The sequence below is a fragment of the Aureobasidium subglaciale genome, assembly GCF_000721755.1.
Source record: "Aureobasidium subglaciale EXF-2481 unplaced genomic scaffold scaffold_14, whole genome shotgun sequence".
NCBI lineage: Eukaryota > Fungi > Ascomycota > Dothideomycetes > Dothideales > Saccotheciaceae > Aureobasidium > Aureobasidium subglaciale.
The window spans coordinates 116,191-141,103 of NW_013566981.1; the positions used below are offsets into that span (position 1 = coordinate 116,191).

At 51.7% G+C, this 24,913-nt stretch overlaps 8 protein-coding genes across 8 annotated transcripts; 6 read left to right on the top strand and 2 right to left on the bottom strand.

Moving 5' to 3' along the window:
* The first annotated feature begins 231 nt into the window (after positions 1-231).
* Positions 232-2,120, top strand: AUEXF2481DRAFT_288628 (uncharacterized protein). The gene is made up of 2 exons (XM_013487227.1): positions 232-1,585; positions 1,638-2,120. The coding sequence occupies exons 1-2, from the start codon at positions 348-350 to the stop codon at positions 1,843-1,845; spliced, it is 1,446 nt and encodes a 481-aa protein (XP_013342681.1). The 5' UTR covers positions 232-347; the 3' UTR covers positions 1,846-2,120.
* Positions 2,121-2,395: 275 nt separating this feature from the next.
* AUEXF2481DRAFT_30570 (uncharacterized protein) lies at positions 2,396-3,178 on the top strand (the record flags this gene model as incomplete). The annotated part of the gene is made up of 3 exons (XM_013487056.1): positions 2,396-2,485; positions 2,556-2,651; positions 2,738-3,178. The coding sequence occupies 3 exons, from the start codon at positions 2,396-2,398 to the stop codon at positions 3,176-3,178; spliced, it is 627 nt and encodes a 208-aa protein (XP_013342510.1).
* A 1,220-nt stretch (positions 3,179-4,398) lies between these two features.
* AUEXF2481DRAFT_80822 (glycoside hydrolase family 10 protein) lies at positions 4,399-5,891 on the top strand (the record flags this gene model as incomplete). The annotated part of the gene is made up of 3 exons (XM_013487200.1): positions 4,399-4,903; positions 4,964-5,819; positions 5,877-5,891. Exons 1-3 carry the CDS (start codon positions 4,473-4,475, stop codon positions 5,889-5,891), a joined length of 1,302 nt encoding a protein of 433 aa, XP_013342654.1. The 5' UTR covers positions 4,399-4,472.
* Positions 5,892-7,799: 1,908 nt separating this feature from the next.
* AUEXF2481DRAFT_30572 (uncharacterized protein) lies at positions 7,800-8,996 on the top strand (the record flags this gene model as incomplete). The annotated part of the gene is made up of 2 exons (XM_013487057.1): positions 7,800-8,458; positions 8,519-8,996. The coding sequence occupies 2 exons, from the start codon at positions 7,800-7,802 to the stop codon at positions 8,994-8,996; spliced, it is 1,137 nt and encodes a 378-aa protein (XP_013342511.1).
* Positions 8,997-10,095: 1,099 nt separating this feature from the next.
* AUEXF2481DRAFT_66667 (uncharacterized protein) lies at positions 10,096-12,132 on the bottom strand (the record flags this gene model as incomplete). The annotated part of the gene is made up of 4 exons (XM_013487160.1): positions 10,096-10,794; positions 10,879-11,751; positions 11,804-11,971; positions 12,028-12,132. 4 exons carry the CDS (start codon positions 12,130-12,132, stop codon positions 10,096-10,098), a joined length of 1,845 nt encoding a protein of 614 aa, XP_013342614.1.
* Positions 12,133-14,002: 1,870 nt separating this feature from the next.
* Positions 14,003-16,439, top strand: AUEXF2481DRAFT_289231 (uncharacterized protein). Its single transcript, XM_013487228.1, has one exon. The coding sequence runs from the start codon at positions 14,254-14,256 to the stop codon at positions 16,249-16,251; it is 1,998 nt and encodes a 665-aa protein (XP_013342682.1). The 5' UTR covers positions 14,003-14,253; the 3' UTR covers positions 16,252-16,439.
* Positions 16,439-18,340, bottom strand: AUEXF2481DRAFT_289181 (uncharacterized protein). Its single transcript, XM_013487229.1, has 2 exons — positions 18,232-18,340; positions 16,439-18,180 (listed from the first exon to the last, which is right to left on the bottom strand). Exons 1-2 carry the CDS (start codon positions 18,256-18,258, stop codon positions 16,627-16,629), a joined length of 1,581 nt encoding a protein of 526 aa, XP_013342683.1. The 5' UTR covers positions 18,259-18,340; the 3' UTR covers positions 16,439-16,626.
* A 240-nt stretch (positions 18,341-18,580) lies between these two features.
* Positions 18,581-24,884, top strand: AUEXF2481DRAFT_41215 (uncharacterized protein). Its single transcript, XM_013487103.1, has 3 exons — positions 18,581-19,480; positions 19,535-24,451; positions 24,506-24,884. Exons 1-3 carry the CDS (start codon positions 19,081-19,083, stop codon positions 24,700-24,702), a joined length of 5,514 nt encoding a protein of 1,837 aa, XP_013342557.1. The 5' UTR covers positions 18,581-19,080; the 3' UTR covers positions 24,703-24,884.
* The last annotated feature ends 29 nt before the right edge of the window (positions 24,885-24,913 follow it).

The window sequence follows — 24,913 nt, forward strand, 5'->3', positions numbered from 1 at the left end:
TGCCGGGCCATGAGCATAGGCATTATTATCGTAGATAGTCAGACCAGTTATGATTACAACTTGACTGCAGTGATTTGCAGAGGTCATGCAGAGAAGAAAACGGGCATGAAACACGAGGAAGCGTTGTGTGATTGCCAACGGCCATGTAAACATATGACGGTATTGAGGTGCGCAATAGGAAGCGAGTCATTGGCAGCCCCTGCTTCATTGGCTGAAACTCAGGGTCTTGATTAATAGCAAACAAGGACGCGTGCACCGGGCGATAACTAGACCAACGACCAGTCTCAATGCCACTGTTACGTGTGACGACCCGGAATCTCGCGTGGCCATAGATTTGCTCCTGAGCAATGGCGACTATGGAGCAGCAACGGCCTTGGAGCAGGGGTGGCATCAATCCTCACTCACGCTCCATGTCGGAGCGCAAGGCGAAGCGCTTCAGCCTCACCTTCCCTATCCAAACAAGCCTGTCACCAACATCAGCAATCCTCTCGCCAGTCCTACCATATACACCTCTGCTGGCTGAGAAGCCTGCTTTACCTGCAGCGCCGACCGACTCTGCCTTCCTCACCGCTCTTGCAGCTCACGAGCGCCGCGTACTGGAGTTGAGAGAGGAGCTCATCAAGGCCGAGCACGAACTACACCGTCTCAAGCAGACATGGGCCGCCCACGAGGCTCACAAGAAGCGCCAACATGATCCTCGCGACCCTCGTAAATTGCACAAGATGCAGTCCTTGCACGTCGCACCAGACACTGCCGAAGCAGCACCCACTTTTCGACAGCACGACTTGGAGCGACGGAAAGCGCTGTTGAACAGCAACAAGAACTCGAGTCGCACTGTCTTTTCTGGTTCTCGTCATGCTCGTACCTTGTCGTTGCTGTCGCCTGATGCTATGCGCCGACCACCGCCTCGTCCACAGGATCCACCACAGGCCGAAAGAGACCCTCCACGTCCTCCGCCCCCGACCCGCGCACCACCTGATACTGGTTCGAAAACCGAAGGGGCACGTACAACAGATGACGCTGTTGATCTCGGCTTGCCTCGCGAGGTTCTACTCAAGACTGGCAAACAGATGGCTTCCGACTTCCGAGACGGCTTGTGGACGTTTATTGAAGACCTAAGACAGGCAACTGTTGGAGACGAAGGTGTCAATGGCACAACTTCGCGAACACTGTCGCAATCTCCGAATCTGTCCAGGTCTCCTAGACCTCAACCCAGCAGGGGCAGTCTGAAGCCGTCACCAAATTCACAGCCCCTAAAGAGGAGTGCTACGACTGGCAGTCGACGAACGACCTCTCGCTCCCCGGCACCCTCCGCTGTCGAGGAGATTGCTTACCTCGATATCGGCAACTCGTTCTGGAATGAACACGAGCCGAAACCTGCACCCATTCTCCGCAGAACGTCAAAGAAGTCTGCGCATTCTCCTACCAAGGCTAATCGCGCCTCTACTACTTCGCTCGACACATGGGAGAGCTGGGAGACTACTGTGCCTGTGGTGGATCCGAAGACTTCAAGATCCGATTCCTCGGCATCTGAACCACGAACATCCCCAAGTCCAGATGGCACCAGTCCCACCACCAGCACAAGGTTGGTCTGACAAGTTTCCACCAACAATATCCTGAGCTGACAATATCTAAAGTTCGACCAGAGATACAAAGAGAGACTCATTACCCTGGCCGGCTCTGAATAAACTAGCACCAAGCAATCTTCGACGCACGGCATCACACCTTATGAATGAGTGGGAAAAGAGTCTTACATCCTCTCCTACAGAAACCGAGAGACAAGGTGATTACCCGGAAAGAACCATCTCTCCGGTGGGATCTTTCAAGGAGACTAAGAATGATTGATCTGAATGACTTTTTATGACCTCATCTCTCTTGCATTTAGTCCCATGGCTTTTGTATATAGATGGACTTGTAGATATTAGATGATGCAAATAGCATTCATCCCGCTGATATTGATTTCACAGCGAGTTATCACCCAATGGAGCTCGATGACTCGCATTTGACGTCGATGATGGCTGATGTTGGCAGGGATAAATGTATGGTTCCGGGTGATGGAGAAAAGCAAGCTTGCTGAGATGTCTATTATCTGCATAGAATCAACACATGACGATTATACTGGTTGATGCGCGACGTGGACACTCTGAACAACCTTATAAATACAATGAACCAGTATTTATCTACATTGTATCACGAAAAATCATGTGTTCGATAAAACCAGATCCCAGCATGCAAAGGGGGCGACCCAGGTCTCGGTGGTTAGCCAAGCCCCTCGCCGCAATTCTTACCAAAATCTTGGCAAAGATCAAGGTTGTTGTCGCCCATCACTTACTTGAGCAACTTGTCGCACCTGTCGCATACGTCCCTATACACGCCCCTCTCTCACAAACATACCATGGCTTTCCCCGGCATGTCATCGCCTGGTCTGTCCGGCGACGCGACCTTGGACGAGCAGAAGCTCAAAGAGCAGCAAATGATCAAATACGTACGCCCGACACATCTCTCGCGACAAAAGCAAAAGCAAAAGAGACAAGACTGATTGGAGTGGATTATAGATGCAATCAGCGATGGAATCCTGCGTAGCCAAAACCGCAATGTCTGGTGTCATGGGATTCGGTCTGGGTGGTGTGTTCGGTCTCTTCATGTCTAGTGTAAGTGTATTGCCCAATCTGCTCTTGCTGCCCACCAGAAAAGCTGTATCAAGTAAACAAAAGACTGACACAAAGGTGTGATGCAGATGCGCTACGATGCACCCATGATGACACCCGGCGCCGATGCCATTACAAAACTCCCCGTCAAAGACCAACTGCGACAAGGATTCAAAGAGATGGGAAAAGCGTCTTGGAGCTCTGCGAAGAATTTCGGACTCGTTGGGTCTATCTTTGCGGGAACGGAGTGTTGTATCGAGGGTGTATGTTTTCTTGCCTCCTCTGCCTTCCCATACATCTCCAATCACGGTCCTTGGAGCAATGCTGACATTAAAGCGCAACAGTTCAGAGCGAAAAACGACCTTTACAATGGTGTGGCTGCTGGTTGCATTACAGGTGGTGCATTGGCAGCTAAAGCAGGTCCTCAGGCTGCTGCGTTGGGGTGTGCGGGTTTTGCTGGCTTCAGTGCTGCGATTGATTATTATATGCGTATGCCGAGTGATGATACCTCTGCCGACCCCATCGCTTAGACACCCAGCGATTGTTCGAAAAGACGACTGTAATACTATGAGCATATGGGAAAATGGCGTTACTGGGACTGGGAGTTTCGTGGCGTCGAAAGCAGGGAAAGAATCTTGACTCTTTTGGTTTTTGATGGAAGGGACTTCATCTCTGTTCGAACTTTACAATACACAAGGTAGTGGACGATACCACATCTCGAAACATCATTATCTGCTGTGTTCAGGCACATTGCTTTGCCTAGCATGGATCACAACTGCGGCATCGGCTTTGCAGTCGAGCCTCCTTCCATCCGACTATGCATCTCTTCGGCACGGCTAAACAAGACGCTTCCTCAATTCCGTCATGTCCGTCCTATGAGACTGTTCGCCCCTGGGTTCTGGGGTAACCGGTAGATCTGCAAACAACTGCACTGCGGGATCGCTTGCGGTTCTAGACATCTATAGTCAAGGCGCAGTACAGAGGTCCTTGCCCCTTCTATTTGAATTTAGCCAACTCGAGATATCGATTACGAGTGTGAAGGGGGGTGAGCTTGCATACAACATGGAGTTTCCGAGATCTAGGCATGTGGATATAGCGTACTTGCATAGAGGCTCAAATCTGTATAGCCGCTGCCACATTTGGCTTGGGAAATGCTTGATGTATTGATATTGATCTAAACCAAGCCTTTCCCAAAAGCCTTTCCCATCAACCGGTGCCTTGGTAGACTTGATATCTTGGGATAATGTTTGATGTCTCAGATAACCGTGACTTTCACATACACAAAACAAACAGAAAGCCCGAATATTCTTTTCCACAAACTCGTGAGTCGAGATATCACATTTACCCGCCCCCCTCCCCCATCATCCCCCCCGCCTTCTCCGCAAGAGAGGAAAAACGCGGATGCGGGAGCGGGTGTGGAGGAAAGAGGGCAGGGGAATGGGTTGCTTTGCCTGTTTCGTCTGCCGCGATTTTTCTTCAGGAGGGCCAGTGCTTTCAGCATCTCTCTCCCTGCTTCTTGCGTACGAAAAAGGGCGAAATGAAGCTTTTGCCAATCACTCAGCCAAAAAGTCTTGTTGCTTTTAGCCTGTTCGTTGCATGCAGTCGAACTCACTGTCGAACCCACTGTCGAAGGCACTATTCATGCGAGAAATGCGAGACTCATCATGCTAGGGCAAGAGAGTCAGATTATCCGGTGATTCGTGGACTGTGTGAGGGTACGTGAAGTAGTATATATATATGTAGGTGGATGTGTTGCTGTTACACTCATCACCAAGCGAGAATCTGCCATTTGCCTTTTGTCACCCCACAGTTTCTACCCTTGAAATGTCTATCCGATCTTTGCTCAGCTTGGGCTTGTTGGCTACTCCTCTGGTCTCTGCATTGCCAGCTGCGGATTGGAAGGCTACTTCCTGCAGCACCAGCACTTCCCACTCGACCTCGCACTCGACTTCCCATTCCACTTCTCATTCTAGCTCGCACTCCTCCACTCATACTTCCACCCACACCTCAGCAAAGACTTCTGCTGTTGTGACTACAACCACCAGCTCTGCTTCCAACACTGCGCAGACCACGACCTTATTGGCCACAGCCACTGGACCAAAGGGCTTGAACGACTATGCCAAAAAGGCTGGAAAGCTCTACTTTGGCACCGCAGCAGATGTGCCTGGAACAAACGAGACAACCGACAAGTACTACAGAGCAGAACTCGCCAACAAGCATGATTGGGGTCAAGTCACCCCTGCCAATGCCATGAAGTAAGTGTAGACCTGCAAGAACCTACCAGAAAACACAATTTCTAACAGGGAGTTTTCCAGATGGGTCTTTACAGAGCCCGAACAAGGCGTCTTCAACTACACCGAAGCAGAGATCTTCCTCGCCGACGCAGCCTCTGACGGAAAACTTGTCCGCTGCCACAACCTGAACTGGTACAATCAACTTCCCAACTGGCTCACTCAAGGTACATGGACAAACGAGACCCTAACAAAAGTCCTCGAAAACCACGTCACAAACCTGGTAGAATACTTTGGCGATCGTTGCTACGCCTGGGATGTTGTAAACGAAGCCTTCAGTGACAGTGGCACTACTGGATCTCTTGCTGACAACACGACTTGGAGATCTGATCTCTGGTACAACACCATTGGACCTGGATATGTTGCCGTGGCATTCAAAGCCGCCGAAAAGGCCGTAAAAGCAAAGAAGCTGAAGGTCAAGCTTTACTACAACGATTACAATATTGAGAATGCAGGCGCCAAATCTAGTGCTGCTCAAGCGCTTGTCAAGAGTTTGAAGGCTCAGAATATCCAGATTGATGGTGTGGGTTTGCAGTCGCATTTCATTGTTGGAGAGACTCCTTCTAGAGCTGCTCAGTCTTCAAACATGCAGGCTTTCGCTGCATTGGGTGTGGATGTCGCAATTACTGAGTTGGATATCCGTACTACTGTTCCTGCTACTGCTGCGGAACAGCAACAGCAAGTTGTCGATTATGCCAGCTCTGTTGGTGCATGCGCCGACGTGGACGCCTGTGTTGGTGTCACTGCCTGGGACTTTGATGACGCTTACAGTTGGATCCCTTCGACTTTCCCTGGTCAAGGATATGGAGATTTGTTTTTCCAGCCTGGAGGTTACAACACACCTCTTGTCCGCAAGGCAGCTTATGATGGTTGCATTCAGGTAAGAAAGACACCGTGTCTTGTCTTGACGAGTTCAGAACGCTAATAGTTGGAACAGGGTCTTACCAGCTAGAGTTCAAAAGTTTGTGGACATTGAAGACGGATTGTTTCGAAATGTCCTCGGAGATGAGGCTTCGGGAGTTATGATCGATTTGATCCTGCGGAGGAGTCTGCGCCCGCATTGTCTGCTCGACAATGTAGAACACGTGGAGTACTCCATTAGTATGTACACTTCTTACTGTCAATCCGTGATATTTCTTGATCCGTGAGAAAGAAATGACGAAGGGGGAAACTCGAGATGACGACCTCGGTGTTGTGGCTCCGGTAATTCTCCCGATTGGCGGAGGTAATACGAATGACCTCCTCGTTTGACAATTGAGTACTTGTCTTCGAGCAAGGCACAGTTCATCGTGTTCGCCTCTGATATGCCATTGTGCCAAGTTTGGGCGTACAGGATGGCCTGGTAAACGAGCTACATGACGACTTTGTGTTGCCATGATGTCTTTACCCTTTGTGCTCGCGTCATCGAATCGGGTGGGACGTGTGCAACTAGTTATATGTGGTTGAGTTCATCACCTGATCCTTCGAAAAGCGTCAGATTGGTCTCGTGATCGTTCGCTGGAAGAGGCCATATGGGCGAGCCTCGGAGGTGCCATCTCCCCGGGTCAGCTATTGTGCAGAGAGCGCTCGTTGGAGCGGTGCCTCACCGGAATCGCAGGCCGACAAGTTTGCTCAGACAGTCAGACTGCCGACAGATGGTAAGTTTCGGCTTCATACGCACGAGGAAAATGATCCGGGACGATCGGTCAACGGTTGATGTCGACAACCGCTCGTGGTTCGCAGGTTTTAGCAGGTCGATGATGTCGCTTGTCCTCTTGCAGCCAACCCATGGCTTGAGATTTGGCCTTGGTGGCTTCAGGCAGGGAGATGCGGCACGGAGATGCAAGCACCGCTAGTCTACTAATATCTTGGCCAAACTGCTCGACCTGCCGGATTCGTCATATCCCCGCAGACTGGTGCGGTCTGTTACTCGAGCGAAAACTCACGTTTTCGCTGTGCCTGTTGGGCACGCGGGTGTCCCTTGGCCACCGTGAAAGCTACGCGGCAGCCCACTCTGACCGCAAAGGCGTGCAATTTCTCCAAAGGCTCATTTGATGGAAGAGCCGAAGAGTGCCTCGTAGCGCTATCGATCGTGTCCGATCCCGGGCCTACCAGAAAAGTGCCTTCAGGAACGATTATGTAAAGTCGCAAAGCCTAGTCCGAAAAAGATGAAAATGTGCTCGACAGAGGGTGCAGGAAATCAGCACGAGGTCGAAATCTCACCGGGCGTATGAGGTCGTACCCAAGATGCACGGCTTCATCTTCATCCTTTTTGCGCAGCCACGGTTTCTCATCTACCGCTGAAAAATCTTCTTCCTGTAACGTCAACAAGAGCCGGTGTAGTCAGCATCAGCAGCAACGTGTCGGTCGGTCTGTTGGCAGAGTCGTTCCATCCTTCCGTCTCCTTGCGTCCCGACTTGACTGTTCCGCTACCTCCTGCCCCGCACGTTTTCCCACAAATTCGTACCTTGCACTAGAGAGGGTCTTGTTCTGTGAGGAGCTGCCGCTCAAAGTACAAAATTACGTCTCCTCGCCCTGCCTCAGATCGAAACCTTGCTCCCCTGCGGTGAACGAAGCCGGCCAATCATCCGAGCGTTCCCCCTTCAGCGTCCGTCGCGCGTCAGTTTGCAGAAGCTTCTTTAGATCTGTTTGGTTGATCGTCTAAAATTATTTCCTTCCGCACACGATCATTCCAGCAAACAAGTCTCACACAACGACTCACGCCCCTGGACCTTTTGCAAGCTTTTCTCGACACCGCGACTCACTCTTCTAAGTCGCATACCTCGCCCCTCACTTTTCTTCAAAAGAAAAAAAAACGGTTTCTTCTAATCTGGGCACGGTCGCCATATCACGTGGTGGCTTGCCCGACACTCCTGGTACAATGCCATTGATGATGCCTACGAAGACTGTAGTAACAATCAACTCGACTGGTCGTCAGACGGCCTCCTTTGTTCGCGTCGCCTCCGCCGTGGGCTGGCGCGTGAGAGCCCAGGTCCGATCATGCGATGGACTAGTCGCCGAGGAACTGGCCGCTCTACCCAATGTCGAAATCGTGGAAGGAGATTTGTGTCAACCAAAAGCTGATTTGATTCCCTTCCTAAATCACCTTTTCGAAGGTGCCAAGTTGGCATTCATCAATACTACTCACTGGGGTGATGAAGTTGCGATCGGCAAAGCCTGTGCGGACGCTGCAAAGAGAGCAGGCGTGACACATTACATCTACTCCTCCATGCCGGATCATTCTGTCTATAACCCGGACTGGAGACCACTTCCGCTATGGTCGCAAAAATTCACGATAGAGAACTACGTCCGTCAACTTGGAATTCCGGCTACCTTCACCTATACTGGAATCTACAACAACAACTTCACCTCACTACCTTATCCACTATTCCGTATGGAGCTCCAAGAAGATGGCAGTTTCATCTGGCAAGCACCATTCCACCCTCACGATCCGTTACCTTGGTTGGATGCTGAGCATGATGTTGGCCCTGCCCTTTTGCAAATCTTCAAAATGGGTCCGAATGCCTGGAAAGGCCAAAGGTAAGCCGTGAACTTAGCCTACACCTGTTCCTGTACATTATGAACTAACGCTTCCGACAGAGTCACACTTGCCTTCGAGAGACTGAGTCCGACTCAAGCCTGCGTCAAATTTTCACGCGGTGTAGGTAGACCAGTCAAATATGTCCATGGGCCGGTAGACATCGAAGTCTCCCTCCCCAGCGGCTATCGAGAACACCTCCAATCTCTCCAGGAAACCCTCGGCGAAAAGAGAGCACCCTACTTCGGACCACTAGAGTACCCCCAGGAAGCCAGAAGTCTATGGGAAGGCTACCGTTCACTCGAAGAATACGCGCGTGAAGTCTTTCCAGATGAGGAAGCCGCCAACGGACTAACATGGATGGATGACGATAAAGAATTCCCCGAATACGCCGAGAGCAATGAAGATCCTGATGAGGACCGAGACGAAAGCAGTGTGGGCAGCACCACATATCCCACGCCTTCTTGGACACCTGGCATGCGAACACCATTCAACCACCCAGAAGCAGACGCCCTCAATTTCTTCGTAGGAAGCTGTTAACTCTGTCCCCCCTCCATCTTATCCATCTATTTCTCCGCAATCCTTTTTCTCGCTTGCGGCGCAGAAAATTTAGGCAACTCCGCAATTCTTTCATGACGCGAATACGAGGAGTTTTGTGCCGCCGGGGGCTATCTCCTTCATGCAAGATCAATCTAAGAAAAAGTGCATTTGCAACACGGTGTTATCAGGCGGATTCGGTAGCAATCGAAAAACAATAGCAAGCATATCGGCGTTTTACACAGCACAGAGAATCGTTTACTCCGGAAAATACACACTCACACTCACACCCACATATAATTTCATCGTCATCCGCCTGTTTTCATAGTCTAGCGGTCTTTACTATTGGCCGACAGATATCGGATAGGCGCAAAGCACCTTCTACTTGCCAGCATGTACCTTTTGACGTCCCATCTACCTGTCAAAATGTACCTTCTAACGTTTCAACCAGTTCTCATAACCATGTAATCTAAATGGCCTTTTTCTCCGGCTGCTGATTCTCTCGCTTTTTGGACTCGCTTCAAAATTTTGTGTCAGGCGGACTTTTGCTCATACAGACTACGACCGCCGGCGTAGAAGCGAACGCAAGCTTGGTTCCAATATTTCAACATCCATAACCAGAGAAAATCGAATCATTCTGACAGTCCAAGCTACCTGAATGATGTAAGATATCATAAGAAAGCGTAAAAGAAAAGTCAACACTCGAAAGTGAAGAAACGTAGAGAAAAGCACTAATGCTCCATTCGTTACATGTTTCTATCGACAAGAAAGAAAAAGCCCTTAGACCAGGCATGATAGAAAAAAACAACAATCAACCAAACTCCTACAGATTTCGACTCCTCCAGCAAAGCAGTTCCCTCAAGATAAAAGGGGGTATCAAGTTAAAACCACAAGAAAGCAAGCAGATGAAGAAACAGGCAAGAAAGCGAAACAAAAAAAGGTGTCGGCCTCCCTCGCTCAAAAGCAAAACGCCCAGATCCGCAGATCGTAGAAACACACACACACGCTATGCTATATAAGGTATTAGAAAACAGACATTATGCGAAAACGAGAAAAGGGTTCGTAGAGGGGGGAATCTGGTGATGGGATGCCTAGAGAGGACTTATGCGTTGGGCCATCGCATACGCAAGCCTTCGCTCCATCGACCATACAAGGCATCTGCCAACATGCCAATGTGTTCGAGACCGGTCTCGACTTTGCCAGGCATCTTGTCCTCAAGAATCGCAGTGCGAAGGACTTTTTCGCGTTCGCTGTCCACAAAAGCACTTTGTCGACGAATCGAACGAGTATGGGGAGCCGGCTCCAACTTGTGGGGCGAGGTAGGAGGTGTGATCTCTTTCTCAGTGACGGTGGGGGTTTTCTTCGCTGAGGCACTACTGCGGAGAGAGGCGAGTTGTGAGGCTGGCATGATTTGGGCGGCAAGTCTAGGGTCTCTCTGAACTCGCTCGAAGATGGCCTTGAGTAGTAGAAGTTCGCCTTCAGGATCTGTTTCATCCAAGACATTCCAGGCTTCTGCCATTCGGGCAAGAGCTATTTGCTTCGGACCAGGTGCCGTGGAGGCGTATAGCTCTTGCAGTGCTGGGTCGATACACTTGACATAGGCCCGTCTCCCAAGTATGGCTTCTTTGGTATCAGGCATCATGACGGCGGCAGCAGCAGGATGTTGGTTCTCACTGTCGTCAACAGCTGTTTGTGATGAATCGGAGCTCGACGGTCTGCCGCCAGATGGGACGCGCTTGAACTGGCGTACTGTCGAAGCTCCGTTTCCAAATGACATGTCGAGTCCTAGAGGTTGCTTTTGCTGCACAGAGTGCCGGCGAGTAGTGCGGTTCGAAGTTGAGCTTTGTCTGCTCACACGACGCGCAGTAGGAGTGGATCCAGAGACCTTGCGGGTTGTCGCAGAGGGGTCGATCTGGTGCGATGGAGAGCTTGAGGTGTGCTTTGAAGTGCGGATAGTGGCAGCCGGGTCGTATGAAGGCGATTCTCCCAGCGAAGGATCCAGGTTCTCCATCGCCGCGAATGCATCTTCGGCGTCGCTATCCCAGGCGATCATGTGTGCAGGCTCGCGTGGTTTGACGGTCTGAGAGTTGTATGTTTTCGTTGGTCTGACTGTGTCGAAGACCCAATCGTCCTCCTCTGTTGGTGCATGGAGCTCGTGTAGAGTCTGTTCGTAATATCTGAGGCGATCCTTCTTGTCGTTCACGATGCGATTGCGAGCTCTGTCGACAAGCAGCTTGAGGGAGTCGACTCTCCCTGCGCGTTGAATGAACTTGTGCTTGAGGAGATTCTTGGCCGTAGGTCGCGTGTCGGCGTCTTTGTTCAGACACAAGGCAACAAAATCGCGGAATTCCTTGGACCAGGTGCCGCCTTCCAACCTAGGAGCTCTTTCTTTCGGGATTAGGAACAAGACCTTCATGGGATGAACTTGGCTGTGAGGAGGCTCGCCATTGGCCAATTCCATAGCGGTGATACCCAAACTCCAGATGTCGGCCTTGAAGTCGTAGCCTGACTCCTGAATAACCTCGGGCGCCATCCAGAATGGGGTACCGACAAAGGTCAGGCGCTGAGATTGAATGTTGGTCAGTTGTGCAGCGACTCCAAAGTCAGCAATCTTGACTCTGCCAGAGCTAGACAAAAGGACATTGGCTGCTTTAATGTCTCTGTGAATTTTCCCTGTATTATGAAGGTAGTCAAGACCAAGCAGCAACTCGCGCATAATGATGGCGATCTGAGCCTCGTTAATGGGACCGGACTTGAGCTAAGCGTGTGTCAGAGAGTGTTTCGTGTATCGTGCGCATCTGTTGACCTACGAGATCTAGACACGAGCCTCCACCAAGATATTCCATTACAATCCATAGTTTGACGCCTCGCACGAAGCTGGCCTTGTATCTTGTAACATGTTCGCTGGAGCATGTGCTCAGAAGAGCGATCTCTTGTTGTATTTCTTGGATATCGTCGTCGCTGCCTTCGAGATCGATCTGTTCAGACGGAGGTTAGCAGATGGACATTGGGTAGCAGGCGAATCCAAGCGTACGTGTTTGATGGCGACCAGATCTCCAGTGGCCTTCTCGACAGCCTTGTAGACAACACCGAAGGACCCCGAACCCAATTCCTCGAGCATGTGATAGTCATCAGCCATTTTCTCGGTGGAAATCATGGTAAAGGTCTAGTCTGGTGTAGGCGTTGCAGCAGACTGAGCGAGTAGCCGGGCTTTTGTATCAAGATGCATTGCTTGACTAGTGGAAGAGAGCTTAGGACACTCTCGTAGGTAAACTTGGAGGTCGATGGCTGATGCGCGCTCGGGTGGCACGTGCGCAATCACAAAGTCGGCCAGGCAACATGGCGCTTGCCAGATTTGGCCCTCCTTCCGTATCTTATGCGACTTGTGCCTTTCCAGAAGCCTTGCCGCTCTAATTTATTTGATCTGCTATGAGCCGCTTACCTGCAGCGAGCATACTTCGACCGCACTCGTTGCCATCTTCCTTGCGTTTTCAATCAGCTTTGTGTGCTCACAGTCCACACGTCTTTGGGCCTCCATCAATGCCGACTACCGCCTACGCACTGATAGCTAATCTAACGTCGCAGCCAAGGAGCTTCTTCTATGACGATTGTCTACTAACCATGGTACCAGCACGACCGCCAAAAGGTCAATGAGTCAAAGAGAGGCTCAACTCGAGACTCTTCAACCGTCACCGCAGCAATCTTACTGTCGCCGTACCCGTTAGACTGCTTGTCCACCGCTACGGTGCCCTGTATTGGTTCAATCGTAAACCTACCCGCCAGCTGCCGTCACGAGCATGCTAGGCACATTACTCGCTACCGGTTCAACCCTACACACCAACTCTTCCCCCAGGCCTACCTTGACTCTAGCTCATTGACCGTATGACCATCGTTCGGCCAGTGTTTCCCGGCGTCGCTTCTGCCTTTGCATGTTTCCGTGACAGCGGCAGTCACTGCTCGACGTGTCCGTGTGTTGACGCTCTCTGCTGTTCTCAAAACAACACGACAGCCTTGACCATCGGCATCTGGTCTGTAGTCACTCGGTCGATACCCTATCAGGCCACCACTCACAGAGCGTGCCTTTGACCGCTCCATGGCCTCGTCCAGACAGGGTCTATACAGCCCGTGTGTCACGGCCACGGGACCAGAATCTAGACATTATCAACAGCTCCTGTCCTACAAGACGTTGCAGGATCATAGTAGCCTCCTTTGTTCACCGTCACGAGCCATTCTTGACTCGTCCGGCAGACATCAAGGTAATGCCAGCCAGCCATGGACAGATAGATCTCGATAACTGTTGCTATCTTGTTCCTTGATTTGTCTAGTGTTTAGCCGGAGATTGTTCCACCGTTCAACATGGTAGATTCTTGGTCAGTCACATGGTTCTAAAACCGCCATGGCATCGGGCCGCCATGGCTAACCGCGTCTTGAGGAAATTTGGGCAGCAACAATTGTACGGGAATGAAGTCATCAGCAGAGCACAAACCTGCGGTCAGTCCCATGTTTGACAGGTGACTAGGCTCCTGCTTACGAGATTAGTAGGAAGAGATTTTTTTTCTTGTCTAGACAGACAGCGGTGAGGTAAGGAGAGGTCGGTGTGTTATCTCAGGTATATAAGCAGAGCATGACGAGTGCAGTCGATCGGCTTCGGCTATCGTTGGTGCATAAGTGAAACGGAACTTTATTCCAGCCCTGCGACATGATTTTGATAACAGCAGGGCAGGGAGATGTCGGAATCCTGCTGTGGTCGATTTCATTCGACCAGAGTGCGTCAGTGCTCAAGATGAGGCGGCCAGCAGGCTTCCAACCCTTCTCGAAGTTTCAGAGTCTTCGAAGACCAAAGCTCAGACTTGACGTGTGATTCCGAGTGAATCAAAACGATGGTAAAAAGTGTCATGTTGTCGTTGTTCAAGCAATCCGTAGTTCAAGGGACTCACAGGGTGGTAGTAAAGGACGATGATTGTCATGACGAGCGTCAGTGCTTATTTTCTGCAAAACACGGGAGCACCTCCGAAGTGCAGTGCCCAAAGAGGAATTCGACAGCTAGAGGTGTGGGGCTGGTGACGTGAAGCAGACAAGTTGATAGCCACCAGCCTTACGAGGAACAAAGAGACGAACTGCCGCTATCGTACGCACATCATGACTGCTGACTGCACAGCCAGGCGCAGATTTGCCTACGAAATTCTCGACACAACATTGCCGCGGTCCGATCATTACAACATGAGTATGCGCGACTACGACGCGCTCTACTACACGATTCATGATGATTGAGACTACGAACGGCTCGCCTCCACAGCGCGCAAACTCTACGAGGGAAAGAGTCAAGAGCCTGGGACGTGAAACGAAAGCAAAGACCAAGAATCTTCTACACCTCAACAAGCATACCCTCACTCCTGAGGAAGAAGCCACAGAGCACCTTGACGGCCACGACGATGACCCGTATAAAGACATCCGTCGAGACCCGGCTTTCGACCCATCTCAGTTGGTCTCTCAGAAGCCCAGTCTCTCCAGTCGCATTGCTGGTGGCTTCACGAACGGCGTGAAGATTATCGTCCATCCTAAGGATGCTGCTAAGCAGATCGCCGCCTCCAAAGCAGCCATAAGAGACCGTCCATACCTCTCCGAGGAAGCCGACAAAGAGTTTCTCGATGCCCACGAGAGTCTCTCCCGAGCCAGAACATCCGCTTCGCGTACGAACACATCCGGTGACCATGAAGCTGTCGATGATCAGATCGAGCGTGTTCAGAGAATAGAAGCTCTCCGTCAGAGCAGAAAGGTGGCTTGGACCTCTAGCCGTCACTTCAGACGCGCCATCGTCTTCCCCAAACGCGATTTCCCTACGCCTGCAAAGGACGACTTTACACATGTCGACAACAAGACTGGCGAACGTCGTGTGCGATACTTGGATTGGCTGAATGCGCGCCAGTTAAATGCCATGCAAAGCTTTGCTACGAATCGCATGGGTCAAGTTGATTTTACCGGCCAGCCTCCGTTCGACAGAGAGACTACATCACGCTTTGTAGAGCGCATTCTTATAGCCTCTTCGCCATGGCAGACTTTCTTTCTCTCGCTCCGCAGTCTGTACCTCTGGGAGAATCCGGCACGCACCAAAAAATGGCTGGCTATCTGGCTGTTTGTCTGGTACATGGACTACTGCGTGACTTTTATCTTGGCATACTGTGCTGTCACGGTCTTGCAAAACAGGTTCCAGCGCAAACAAGTGGAAGAAATGCGCGAGGCTTATAAAGCTACACTCCAAAAAGGCAGTTCTGCTTACAAGTTTAGTGCTCTCCTCCAGGAGCACGGCTCGGACTGGATCGACCCTGTTCTTGAAAGCGCAGGACCCAAGATACAGTTGCAGTTGAGTGATATTGCAGACACTTTAGAATCACTAAACAACTTCTATGACTGGCGCGACCCCAAACTCACATGGGCTACTCTTTTCTGGTTCCTAACTGCCATCTTACTTGGTATGTTTACACCTAGCGAGTACTCCATCAAAATTTGTAGCATGTGCTGCATCGTCATGTTCTTTGGCTCTCGCTATGTTGCGCACAACCACCCTGAGTACCGACATGTTGTCAATAGTTTCAACTACATCTTCTGGGGCATTCCAAATGACGCGGACTGGTCAATGATGTATCTCAGGGAGAAAGCTCAAGAGACTAGAGCACAGCTGATCGAAAATAAAGTGCAAGAAAAATGGGACAAAGACCTCAGCCACCCGCCAAAACCCGTGGCAGCTGGTAGTCCCCATATCCCAGAGGCCACTAAAACCACATCTATAGGGCTTGACGGCTACATGTCAGACAGCGACGATGATGACGATGCAGCAAGCTTCCACACCACAGACTCCTCCACAAGCATCCTCGGAAGCCTCGACATCCTCTCCTTCAGCTGCACCACATCCTCCACCCCCGGCCGCCTAATAATCTTCTCCGACGGCCTCCGCTTCCAGGCAAAATCTCCCCTCTCATCTACTCCTAAAGAAATCTGGCGACGTCTCTGGTCCGAACTCGTCGAGCTCGAGAAAATCGACCCTAAAACTGTCGGCATAAAGTCTGATGGCTTACATCTTGCCTTTACAGATGGAATGACGGTGAATTTGGAGCATGTAAAGCAGAGGGATAAAGCTTTTAATTGCATTATTGGGTTTTCTGGCTTGAGGTTTCAGATTGTGGCGCCGGGGGCTAGGACGGGGGTCGATCATGAGACGTTTGGGAGGGATGGTGAGGAGTTTGGGTTTAAGAATGGTTGAGAGACTGGGCTTGGGGGTGGTGTGTCATTGTTGGTTTGTTCTTGTTCCTTGCGATACCCCCGAATGTAGTGCTTCCACTCTTTCTCTTTGAATTTGGTTGACATCGCGCCATGTTTGACGAAGCTATGGCCGTCCTTTTCCTGGTCAGTCACTTAAGAACTGCAGACGTAGTATGTAAGCAGTAGTATTCACAACCAATGGGGGAGTCTGTGGACGATGATGGTAGGGTTGATAATTGTGCGACCCAGAAAAGGCGCTCTATTACATTAAAACATTATCTAGGACGCCAACATGGAGTATATGCATGATCGTGACTCGTCCAAGGATCGAGATATCCAATATACTCGCATTATCCAAGTACAGGCTTCAGTCCCTTCACATCCTGCTCTTGCCCTTGACTGTGATAGCTCCGCTGTTCACCTCCACCCTCCAACCATCTTGTTCAAGACCCTTTTTGACCGCTGGACCAAGGACACCCTTACCACCAGCACTATGCCTACCCACACCCGTTATGATGCGGAAGCCACTGGCACGCTCAGCAGCGCCCACCCGTCCATTAACCTTGTTCTCCCCCAATCCACTCCACCAGGCATTCGTTCTCTGCCGCGCAATCCTCACCGCATTCTCCACAGTCACACCGTGCAAATCAATCTCGAAGGCTGAAGATTGAGCGGCTACAATGGCGTTTGCGACGGCGGCTTGGGATTGGTGCAGTGCGGCTCCATGGTCGCGGCCGACCTGCGAATAATATCCGGCGGCGCCGCCCATGAGGCGGTCGGAGCGCGATTTACGGTATGCGGCGCGCGCTTGGTCCATTGCTGCTTGTCGCGCTGCTCTGAGTTTGGCTGTGGAAGTGGAAGCTGTCCCGAAGTCTACGGCTGATGTGTCGGTGTCGAATCCGCTTTGGGAGAAGTCGTCGCCATCGGAAATGCGTACAGGGGCGTATTGTGGAATTATGACGCGGCTGCCGGTTTCTGGTGTGAGTGGCTTGGTCGTCAATGCTTTGGCCAATTCTCGAGCTGCCGTAAGTGATGGCTCGGTTACTTTGATCAGAGCTATCAAGTATTTGGGCGCGAGACCAGGGAAGTCTTGACCTAGTGTAGAAGCCTCCACCTGTATCTCAGGTTCCTCTGATCTGCTGTCTTCTGGCAGAAAAGTTTTTAAAATAGCCGAAATGGTCCGCGCAACGGAGCGATCTTCCTGGTTGTACAGCGAAAGTACGACCTGGGCAGGAATGTTGGCGCGATCCGATATAAAGTCCACATCACCCTTGGCAGTTTGCCATTGGTTGGCAGACGGTCGCGATTCTGTTGGTAGCGAAGAGGATCGTAGGGCGTCCATGGTCTTGAGATTCTTACCACGCTTCTTGCCCTTACGACCCCTCTTCACCACGTTCTCCTCGCTGAAGGCATCGATGCCCTTAGCCGATACCTTGTCCCTGCCATCCGTAGTGCCGCCTTCTTCGAAATAGACTTGGTTCAACAGATCGTCAAATGCAGGCTTCCATTTTGAATCGTGGTGAGCCAGTGTGTGAGAGATGGTGTACTCGGAGAGTGAGGGGAATATGTCTCTCAGGATAGAGACCTTTGTCCCTTGGTCGCAAGCCTCGAAGTCGTATTCGCCGCGGTCGGGGGAACCTTCTGAATTGAGGTCGACGCTTGACACGCCGATGGACAGACTCGTCATGTCGGTCTCCCTCGAGACTGAGCCAGAAGTGTCTGGCATGGATGTGGGATGTCCGGGACTATAGTCGTCATGTTGTGCGCCGCTCCCAGAGGCATCAAAGCCAGTGGCCTCTTCTTCTGTTGCGGTGGCCTTGAGAGCATCTAGCGTAGCTCTGACCTCAGTCGTGGCTTCGGAGTTTGTCAGATCATAGTCGGAGACAATAGCGAAGAAAAGAGCCGAGTCAATGGGCGGACAGTATTCTGCCTGTCGAAAGTTAGTGGAAGTTGTCGTCATAGTAGCTTGATCGCGACACACCTCGAGTTGTTGGAAGAGATCATCCATCTTCTGGTTTTCGATATGTGGGACAAGATTCGAGTTTTATAACAAATCGCATAATCAAGGATAGCCTAGAAGTGGAATCAAGGGGAGGCAGAAAGAGAATAAAAGCGAGTCGCATGTGTGTTGGATTTGTCTGTCCATGACCAGCGCCGGCGCGATCAGACGCGATCAGACTTTCGGTTGGCGCCCGAGCCGTTGGACCTGTGACGACACCGGGGACAATGCATCTGATAGCAGGAAAGAAAGAGACAGCCGAATAGGCAGCGAGAGGAGGAGGGATACTGGAAAGAAACAAGTGGAATATGGATGCGACATGTCCCGTGTACTATGAAACATGAAATAAAAGAGGTACAGCTTGTAGAAGGGGCGTTGGTTGGAGGATGGCTGCTGGCTGTCTCGGAGTTGGCCTTGTCGATGGCTCGGCACGTCCGTCAACGGGGCTGATATCTGGCAGTGGTCGTGGTCTTCGGTCAACCGTAACTCTCTGAATCCAGCTATACCAATACCCTCCTATCCCAAGTGTTGACGCAGTGAAAGGCTTGTGTGTGAACAGGCAGCCATACGGTGCCAGACGACGTTTGCTCCTTTCCTTCGCTTATGGAGCTGTGAAAGAAAGCTCCATGGATGAGCCAGAGCCAGAGCCACCATTCGAACATTCATCAAGTGCAACCGCCTTAAGGTCAGCCAACCCACCCATGCCCGACTCTCATCCACCACCTTCCTTCCTCCACCATCACAAGATCTACCGAATCTTCCTGCTTTACTTCACTTCGCTTGACCCATCAAGCACACTCATGACACCGACCTCTGGTCCGACCAGCGCTCATGTCGAATAGAGTCACTCGCTCTTCAGCGAGACTTGCCCCGACCCAAGATCCTACCAATCCTACCACATCCGACCCATCTACCAACCCTTCTCTGCCTCGTCAGCCTTCGACCGCCGTCGCCCCCACTACTCGCAAGCGCAAGCAGGCCCAGGACGACCCACCTCCGCCTGCTCCATCGGACACCGCTCAACCCCGCAGATCTAAGAGAGCTCGCCTGTCCGATCCCACCCCAGGCCCGACTCAGCCATCAAAGCGTCCCAAGAACATGTCTTCGTCCAGCCATGATGAACAAGATCTCTCTCGTTCAAACATGCCCAGATCCAAGCACGCCCCCACATCTCCTGACGACCATGCCTCCGCCAGCAAACCCAGGTCGTCTCGCAGAAAGAGCAATCAAGGTCCGCCAGACCCACCTTTCGCCCCTTCATCAAACACTGACCCCTCGCTCACAGCTCCTCAATCTGCTCAACCCTCGTCCTCGCGCAAGGCCTCCAAGAAGTCATCCCACAAAAAGGTCCCCGACGCTTCGTCGAGTCGCCCCGAACCTGATCCACCACGTCTGCCTGCCGAGGATCACGACGAAGAGGATGATCATGATGACAACGATGATGAAGATGAAGAAGAAGGAGATGAAGACGACGCTGCCGCCGCTGCTGCATACAGACATCATGGAGATGGTGACGATGATGATCCCTTCTCGGGCGCTTTCCTCAATCGCTCGGGCATGCCCGCAGGTCTATCAAGTACCCTGCGCGCTTTGAGTGGCATGATGTCTGGTATGACCACTCGTCTGCGAGCTCTTCTCGAGAACCTTCGCGCAAAAGACGATCCCTCCATCCAGATGGTTGCTCTCAGTGAGCTCTCGGATATCCTGCTAGTCTCCAACGAAGACAACCTTGCTGGTCACTTCTCACCTGATCAGTTTGTGAAAGAGCTGGTTGCACTCATGCAGCCCAACGACTTCACCGGCGAAGAGAACCCCGAGATGATGCTATTGGCTTGCAGATGTATCGCAAACTTGATGGAGGCTCTTCCTCAGGCTACTGCGAGTGTCGTTTACGGAGGTGCTGTTCCTGTCCTGTGCCAGAAGCTGTTGGAGATCCACTACATCGACCTCGCCGAGCAAGCACTCAGCACTTTGGAGAAGATCTCGATCGAGTTCCCTGGTTCTATCGTTCGCGAGGGTGGCCTGAGCGCGTGCCTGACCTACCTCGATTTCTTCGCTACTAGCACTCAGAGAAGCGCTGTCACTACTGCCGCAAACTGCTGCAGAAACCTCTCCGAAGAGTCGTTCCCCACCGTTCGCGATGTCATGCCTATTCTTCTCAACGTCCTCTCGAGTAGTGATCAGCGGGTCGTGGAACAAGGCTCGCTTTGTGTATCCAGAATCGTGGAGAGCTTCAGATTTCAAGAGACCAAACTCGAGGAGCTGGTCAGTCCTGATCTGCTCAAGGCTGTCCTTAGACTGCTGCTACCCGGTACAACCACTATGATCGGCCCCAATATCCACGCCCAATTCTTACGCGTCCTATCATACACCGCAAGAGCAAGCCCTCGCTTAGCCGTTGAACTGCTGCGCATGAATGTTGTCGACACTCTCTACCAGATCCTCACTGGAGTTTCTCCCCCTGCAAGCAGCGATGGCGTTGCCATGAAGATCGATAAGAACATCATCATGCAAGCTCTCATCCGTACGCCACGCGACCAGATCTTCGAAACTTTGAACGTCATCTGCGAGATCCTTCCCAGCGTCTCGCCTGACAACCTTATGTTTATCAACGACCTTACAGATGCCGGCAACACTGGCCCGGGTGTCGTCTCCATGGGTACTCGTGCTCGAAAGTCGCCAAACGACAATCGTCTAGAACTCTTGCAAGGTTGCCAGCCCGAAGTTCGACGCTTTGCTGTGATTCTTTTCCCGACTCTGATGCATGCATACACCAGCACCGTTAACTCTAGTGTCAGACACAAGGTCCTTACTGCACAGCTCAAGATGCTTTCCAACTTTGATACTAGTGTACTCGAGGAAGCACTGTCAGGAGTTGCTTATGCTTCCCACCTAGCATCAATTCTCACACAGGAAGAGGATCCGACGCTCGTTACCTTTGCGTTGCAAGTTGCCGAGCTCCTTCTCAAGCGTCTGGAATCGACTTATAGGCCCCAATTCTACCGCGAGGGTGTTATGGCCGAGATCACTAAGCTTGCGCAGAGAGACTTGGCTCCCGTGAAGTTGACTGAGACCGAGTCTGATCCGGCAGCACATGTCGATGCGCCTTCTTTCTCCGCTGAGCTCCCTGTGAGATCTGAGCCTGCTGAAGAAGATCATGAGGAACCCGATGGACCCGATTATCCTGAAGAGGAGTCTGGCGGAGAGCATGATGACGACAACGAAGATCATGACGAGGAGGACGAGGAGGACTCGGAGTCTGAATCGGGACTTCGAAAGTCGCAAACACACCCTGCTGGTAGTTCTCAGGATGTTGTCACGTCGCGTGCTCGCAAGTTTGTTGAGGCTTACCAGAACGATGGCGGACTCGGCGAGGCTTCAAGAGCATTGACCGAGCTAAAAGAATTGGCTGAAGACCTTCGCAAGTGTTACGCCTCTAACAACATGTTCAACGGACCCGCTCTCTTCCAGCGCCTCGCTCAGCACTTCGATGGCGATACTCCTGAGACCATCACGAGCTACGAATTGTTAACTTCCGATATCGTCTCTACTCTGCTCGAAATCTTCCAGTCTTCCGACAGTCACACCGGTCGTGCTGCGAGGTCAGCATTCCTGGACGCATTCATGTCACAAGGAGGACAGGCCAAGACGATGCCAAGTGGCTCGGTCTTACCTGCCACTGCATTCAGCGCCATGGTCCACAAGCTCCAGGACTTACTCAGCCGCACCGAGCATTTCGAGGTAATCACCGTTCACCAGAATGCCTCCGACAGCAGCCGAAGCGGCGCAGCTTCGATGCTCGCCAAGCAGTTGCGCATCAAGCTATCTGCCGACGAGGAGTCTGGTATTCCGCGTCCTTACAGAAATATCATGGTCTCAATACACGCCATCGCAACTTTCAGAGCTCTTGACGACTACCTTCGTCCTCGCATCAGTCTCGCAGAGAGGGCTGTACGTAGCCGCGACGCACTGGCCAGCAGTCTCGCTCAAGTCGTCAGTCGTGAAAGCGGAAATGCTATTGAGGGGGCTTCAACTCCTCCTGGTAGCAGCGATCAGAAAGAGTCATCTACTCAACGTGCTCATACGAGATCGTCTAAACCCGAGAGCACCCCACAGAACAGTGGTGATGCTACCAGGCATTTAGGTAGAGCTTCGCGCAAGGTTCTGCAGCAGGACTCCTCTGAGCGCGAGACATCGCGAGAGGACCCTACAGACGCGGCAGAAGACAGCCAACAGCAACTCGAATGCGCTGACGAAGCTGCTCTCTCGGACGAGGATGAAGACAATGAAGAGGACCTTGATGCTATTGTCAACGACTTCGATGACGAAGACCAGAACATGGAAGATGCCGATCAAGATACCTCAGCAGTCAACCTAGAGGTCGCTAACAGTGGCAAGGTGACTGCTCGTAAGGAAGACGGCACGCGCATTAGCACTCCGCTGCAAGGTTCGCAACATTCAGCCACCTCGCGCACTTCCGCTTCTGCAAGGCTCGCTGCGGCGCGAGAGTTGCTCTCCACGCCTACTACGCAAAGACCTGCTTCCCAGGTTCCCGCAGCCCAGCCTGCCTCCCAGGACTGGCACATTGAGTTCAGTGTTGATGGTCAGCCTTTGTCAAACGATACTACTATCTACCGCGCCGTTCACTTCAATCAGGCAAACCCTGATGAGGTCTCCAGCCGCAACATCTGGTCGACGCTACACAAGATATCTTTCAGACGTGCTCCTGGACCACCTCCCGCCGAACCTAGCACGCTCCACTCCTCGTCAGACGCATCTGCAGCGTCCACGTCCGAGCTCCCACCTTCTCTCAGCCAGCATCCTGCCACCGCCGCTATCCTTCGTCTGATGAGCACTCTGCACGACATGAATGCTAATCTCGAGGACATTATTGCTGAAGAGAAGACTAACGACGTCAAATTGAGTTCGGAACCTCTGACCCAGTTTGTCAACACCAAGTTGACAGCCAAGCTCAACCGCCAGCTTGAGGAACCTTTGATCGTGGCTAGTAACTGCCTTCCTACTTGGAGTGAGGATCTTGCTCGTCTTTATCCCTTCTTGTTCCCATTCGAAACCAGACACTTCTTCCTTCAGTCAACGTCATTCGGCTACTCGAGATCGATGACCAGATGGCAGAATGCCCAATCAGAGAACGAGTCCAGACGCCATCGTGACGAGAGACCTTTCTTGGGCCGTCTGCAGAGACAAAAAGTTCGCATCTCTCGCAGTAGAATTCTCGAATCTGCCGTCAAGGTCATGGAGCTTTATGGATCGTCTCCAAGCATCCTGGAAGTTGAGTACTTCGAAGAGGTTGGCACTGGTCTTGGTCCTACCCTCGAATTCTACTCGACCGTGTCAAAGGAGTTCTCAAAGAAGAAGATCAAGCTTTGGCGTGAGAATGAGTCAATTGCTGGCGACGATTATGCGTTTGGCCTGGGTGGCTTGTTCCCTGCGCCGATGAGCGATGAGCAGGCGAACGATGAGTACGGAAAGAAGGTGCTGCATCTATTCAAGATGCTGGGCAAGTTTGTCGCTCGATCGATGCTGGATTCCCGCATCATCGATGTCTCTTTCAGCCCAACCTTTTTCCGCATCGGTGCTGGCAACTCAGCAGTCAAGCCTTCCCTAGGGGCCGTTGCTTCTGTGGACAAGGATCTTGCCAACTCCCTGAAGCCACTTGTACGTTGTGCCAGAGCAAAGCAGGAGATTCAGGAAGATCCAAGCCTTACTCCAGAGCAAAAGGTGCAAGCTATCAGCAACATCAGAATCAAGGATGCCTCCATCGAAGACCTTGGTCTTGACTTCACGTTGCCTGGTTACCCCGCTATCGAGCTCCAGCCTAAGGGAGCTGAGATCGACGTTACCATTGACAACGTCGAACTGTATGTCGAAAAGGTCATCGACTTCACCTTGGGCCGCGGAGTCCAGAAACAAGTCGATGCATTCAGTGCCGGCTTCTCCCAGGTCTTCCCATACTCGGCACTCAAAGCATTCACACCCGACGAGCTGGTGATGCTCTTTGGCCGCGCCGATGAAGACTGGTCCCTTGAGACACTTATGGATTCGATCAAGGCCGATCACGGTTTCAATCTCGACAGCGCAAGCGTCAAGAACCTTCTGCAGACCATGTCGGAACTTACCATGTCAGAGAGACGTGATTTCTTACAATTCGTCACCGGTAGCCCCAAGCTTCCTATTGGAGGTAAGTCACTAGTAACTGACCCTGGGTATTACGATCATGCTAACCATTTGACAGGTTTCAAGTCATTAACACCCATGTTCACCGTGGTGTGCAAGCCCAACGAGCCACCGTTGATGCCGGACGACTACCTACCAAGTGTGATGACTTGTGTCAACTACCTGAAGATGCCCAACTACAGCTCCCAAGAGATGCTGAAGGCTAAGCTGAGCCTTGCCATCAAGGAAGGACAAGGAGCTTTCCATCTGTCCTAAGGTCAGACTATGGAAAACGCAGGCGATCAAGGAGTTTGCATTGCAGCAGGTGTTTTGATAGGGCGTTAGGCCTGAGGATGGATTATTACCACGGCGTTGGTGTGCTTTTTCCCCTAATGCAACAGGGCGGGGTGGGGAGTTGTTTCTCACATGGCTAGCCATTTGGTAGCTCTGCATGGCACCGGCGTCAAGCAACAACTCAATCAGACAC

Bases quoted from the DNA above. Each gene is read 5' to 3' on its own strand.
- AUEXF2481DRAFT_289181 (XM_013487229.1), bottom strand. From the start codon at position 18,258: ATGGATGATCTCTTCCAACAACTCGAG. The intron at 18,181-18,231 runs GTGTGTCGCGAT...AACTTTCGACAG, and splicing joins ATCTCTTCCAACAACTCGAG to GCAGAATACTGTCCGCCCAT.
- AUEXF2481DRAFT_288628 (XM_013487227.1), top strand. From the start codon at position 348: ATGGCGACTATGGAGCAGCAACGGCCTTGGAGCAGGGGTGGCATCAAT. The intron at 1,586-1,637 runs GTTGGTCTGACA...CAATATCTAAAG, and splicing joins AGTCCCACCACCAGCACAAG to TTCGACCAGAGATACAAAGA.
- AUEXF2481DRAFT_289231 (XM_013487228.1), top strand. From the start codon at position 14,254: ATGATGATTGAGACTACGAACGGCTCGCCTCCACAGCGCGCAAACTCT.
- AUEXF2481DRAFT_41215 (XM_013487103.1), top strand. From the start codon at position 19,081: ATGTCGAATAGAGTCACTCGCTCTTCAGCGAGACTTGCCCCGACCCAA. The intron at 19,481-19,534 runs GTCCGCCAGACC...CCTCGCTCACAG, and splicing joins TCGCAGAAAGAGCAATCAAG to CTCCTCAATCTGCTCAACCC. The intron at 24,452-24,505 runs GTAAGTCACTAG...ACCATTTGACAG, and splicing joins CCCCAAGCTTCCTATTGGAG to GTTTCAAGTCATTAACACCC.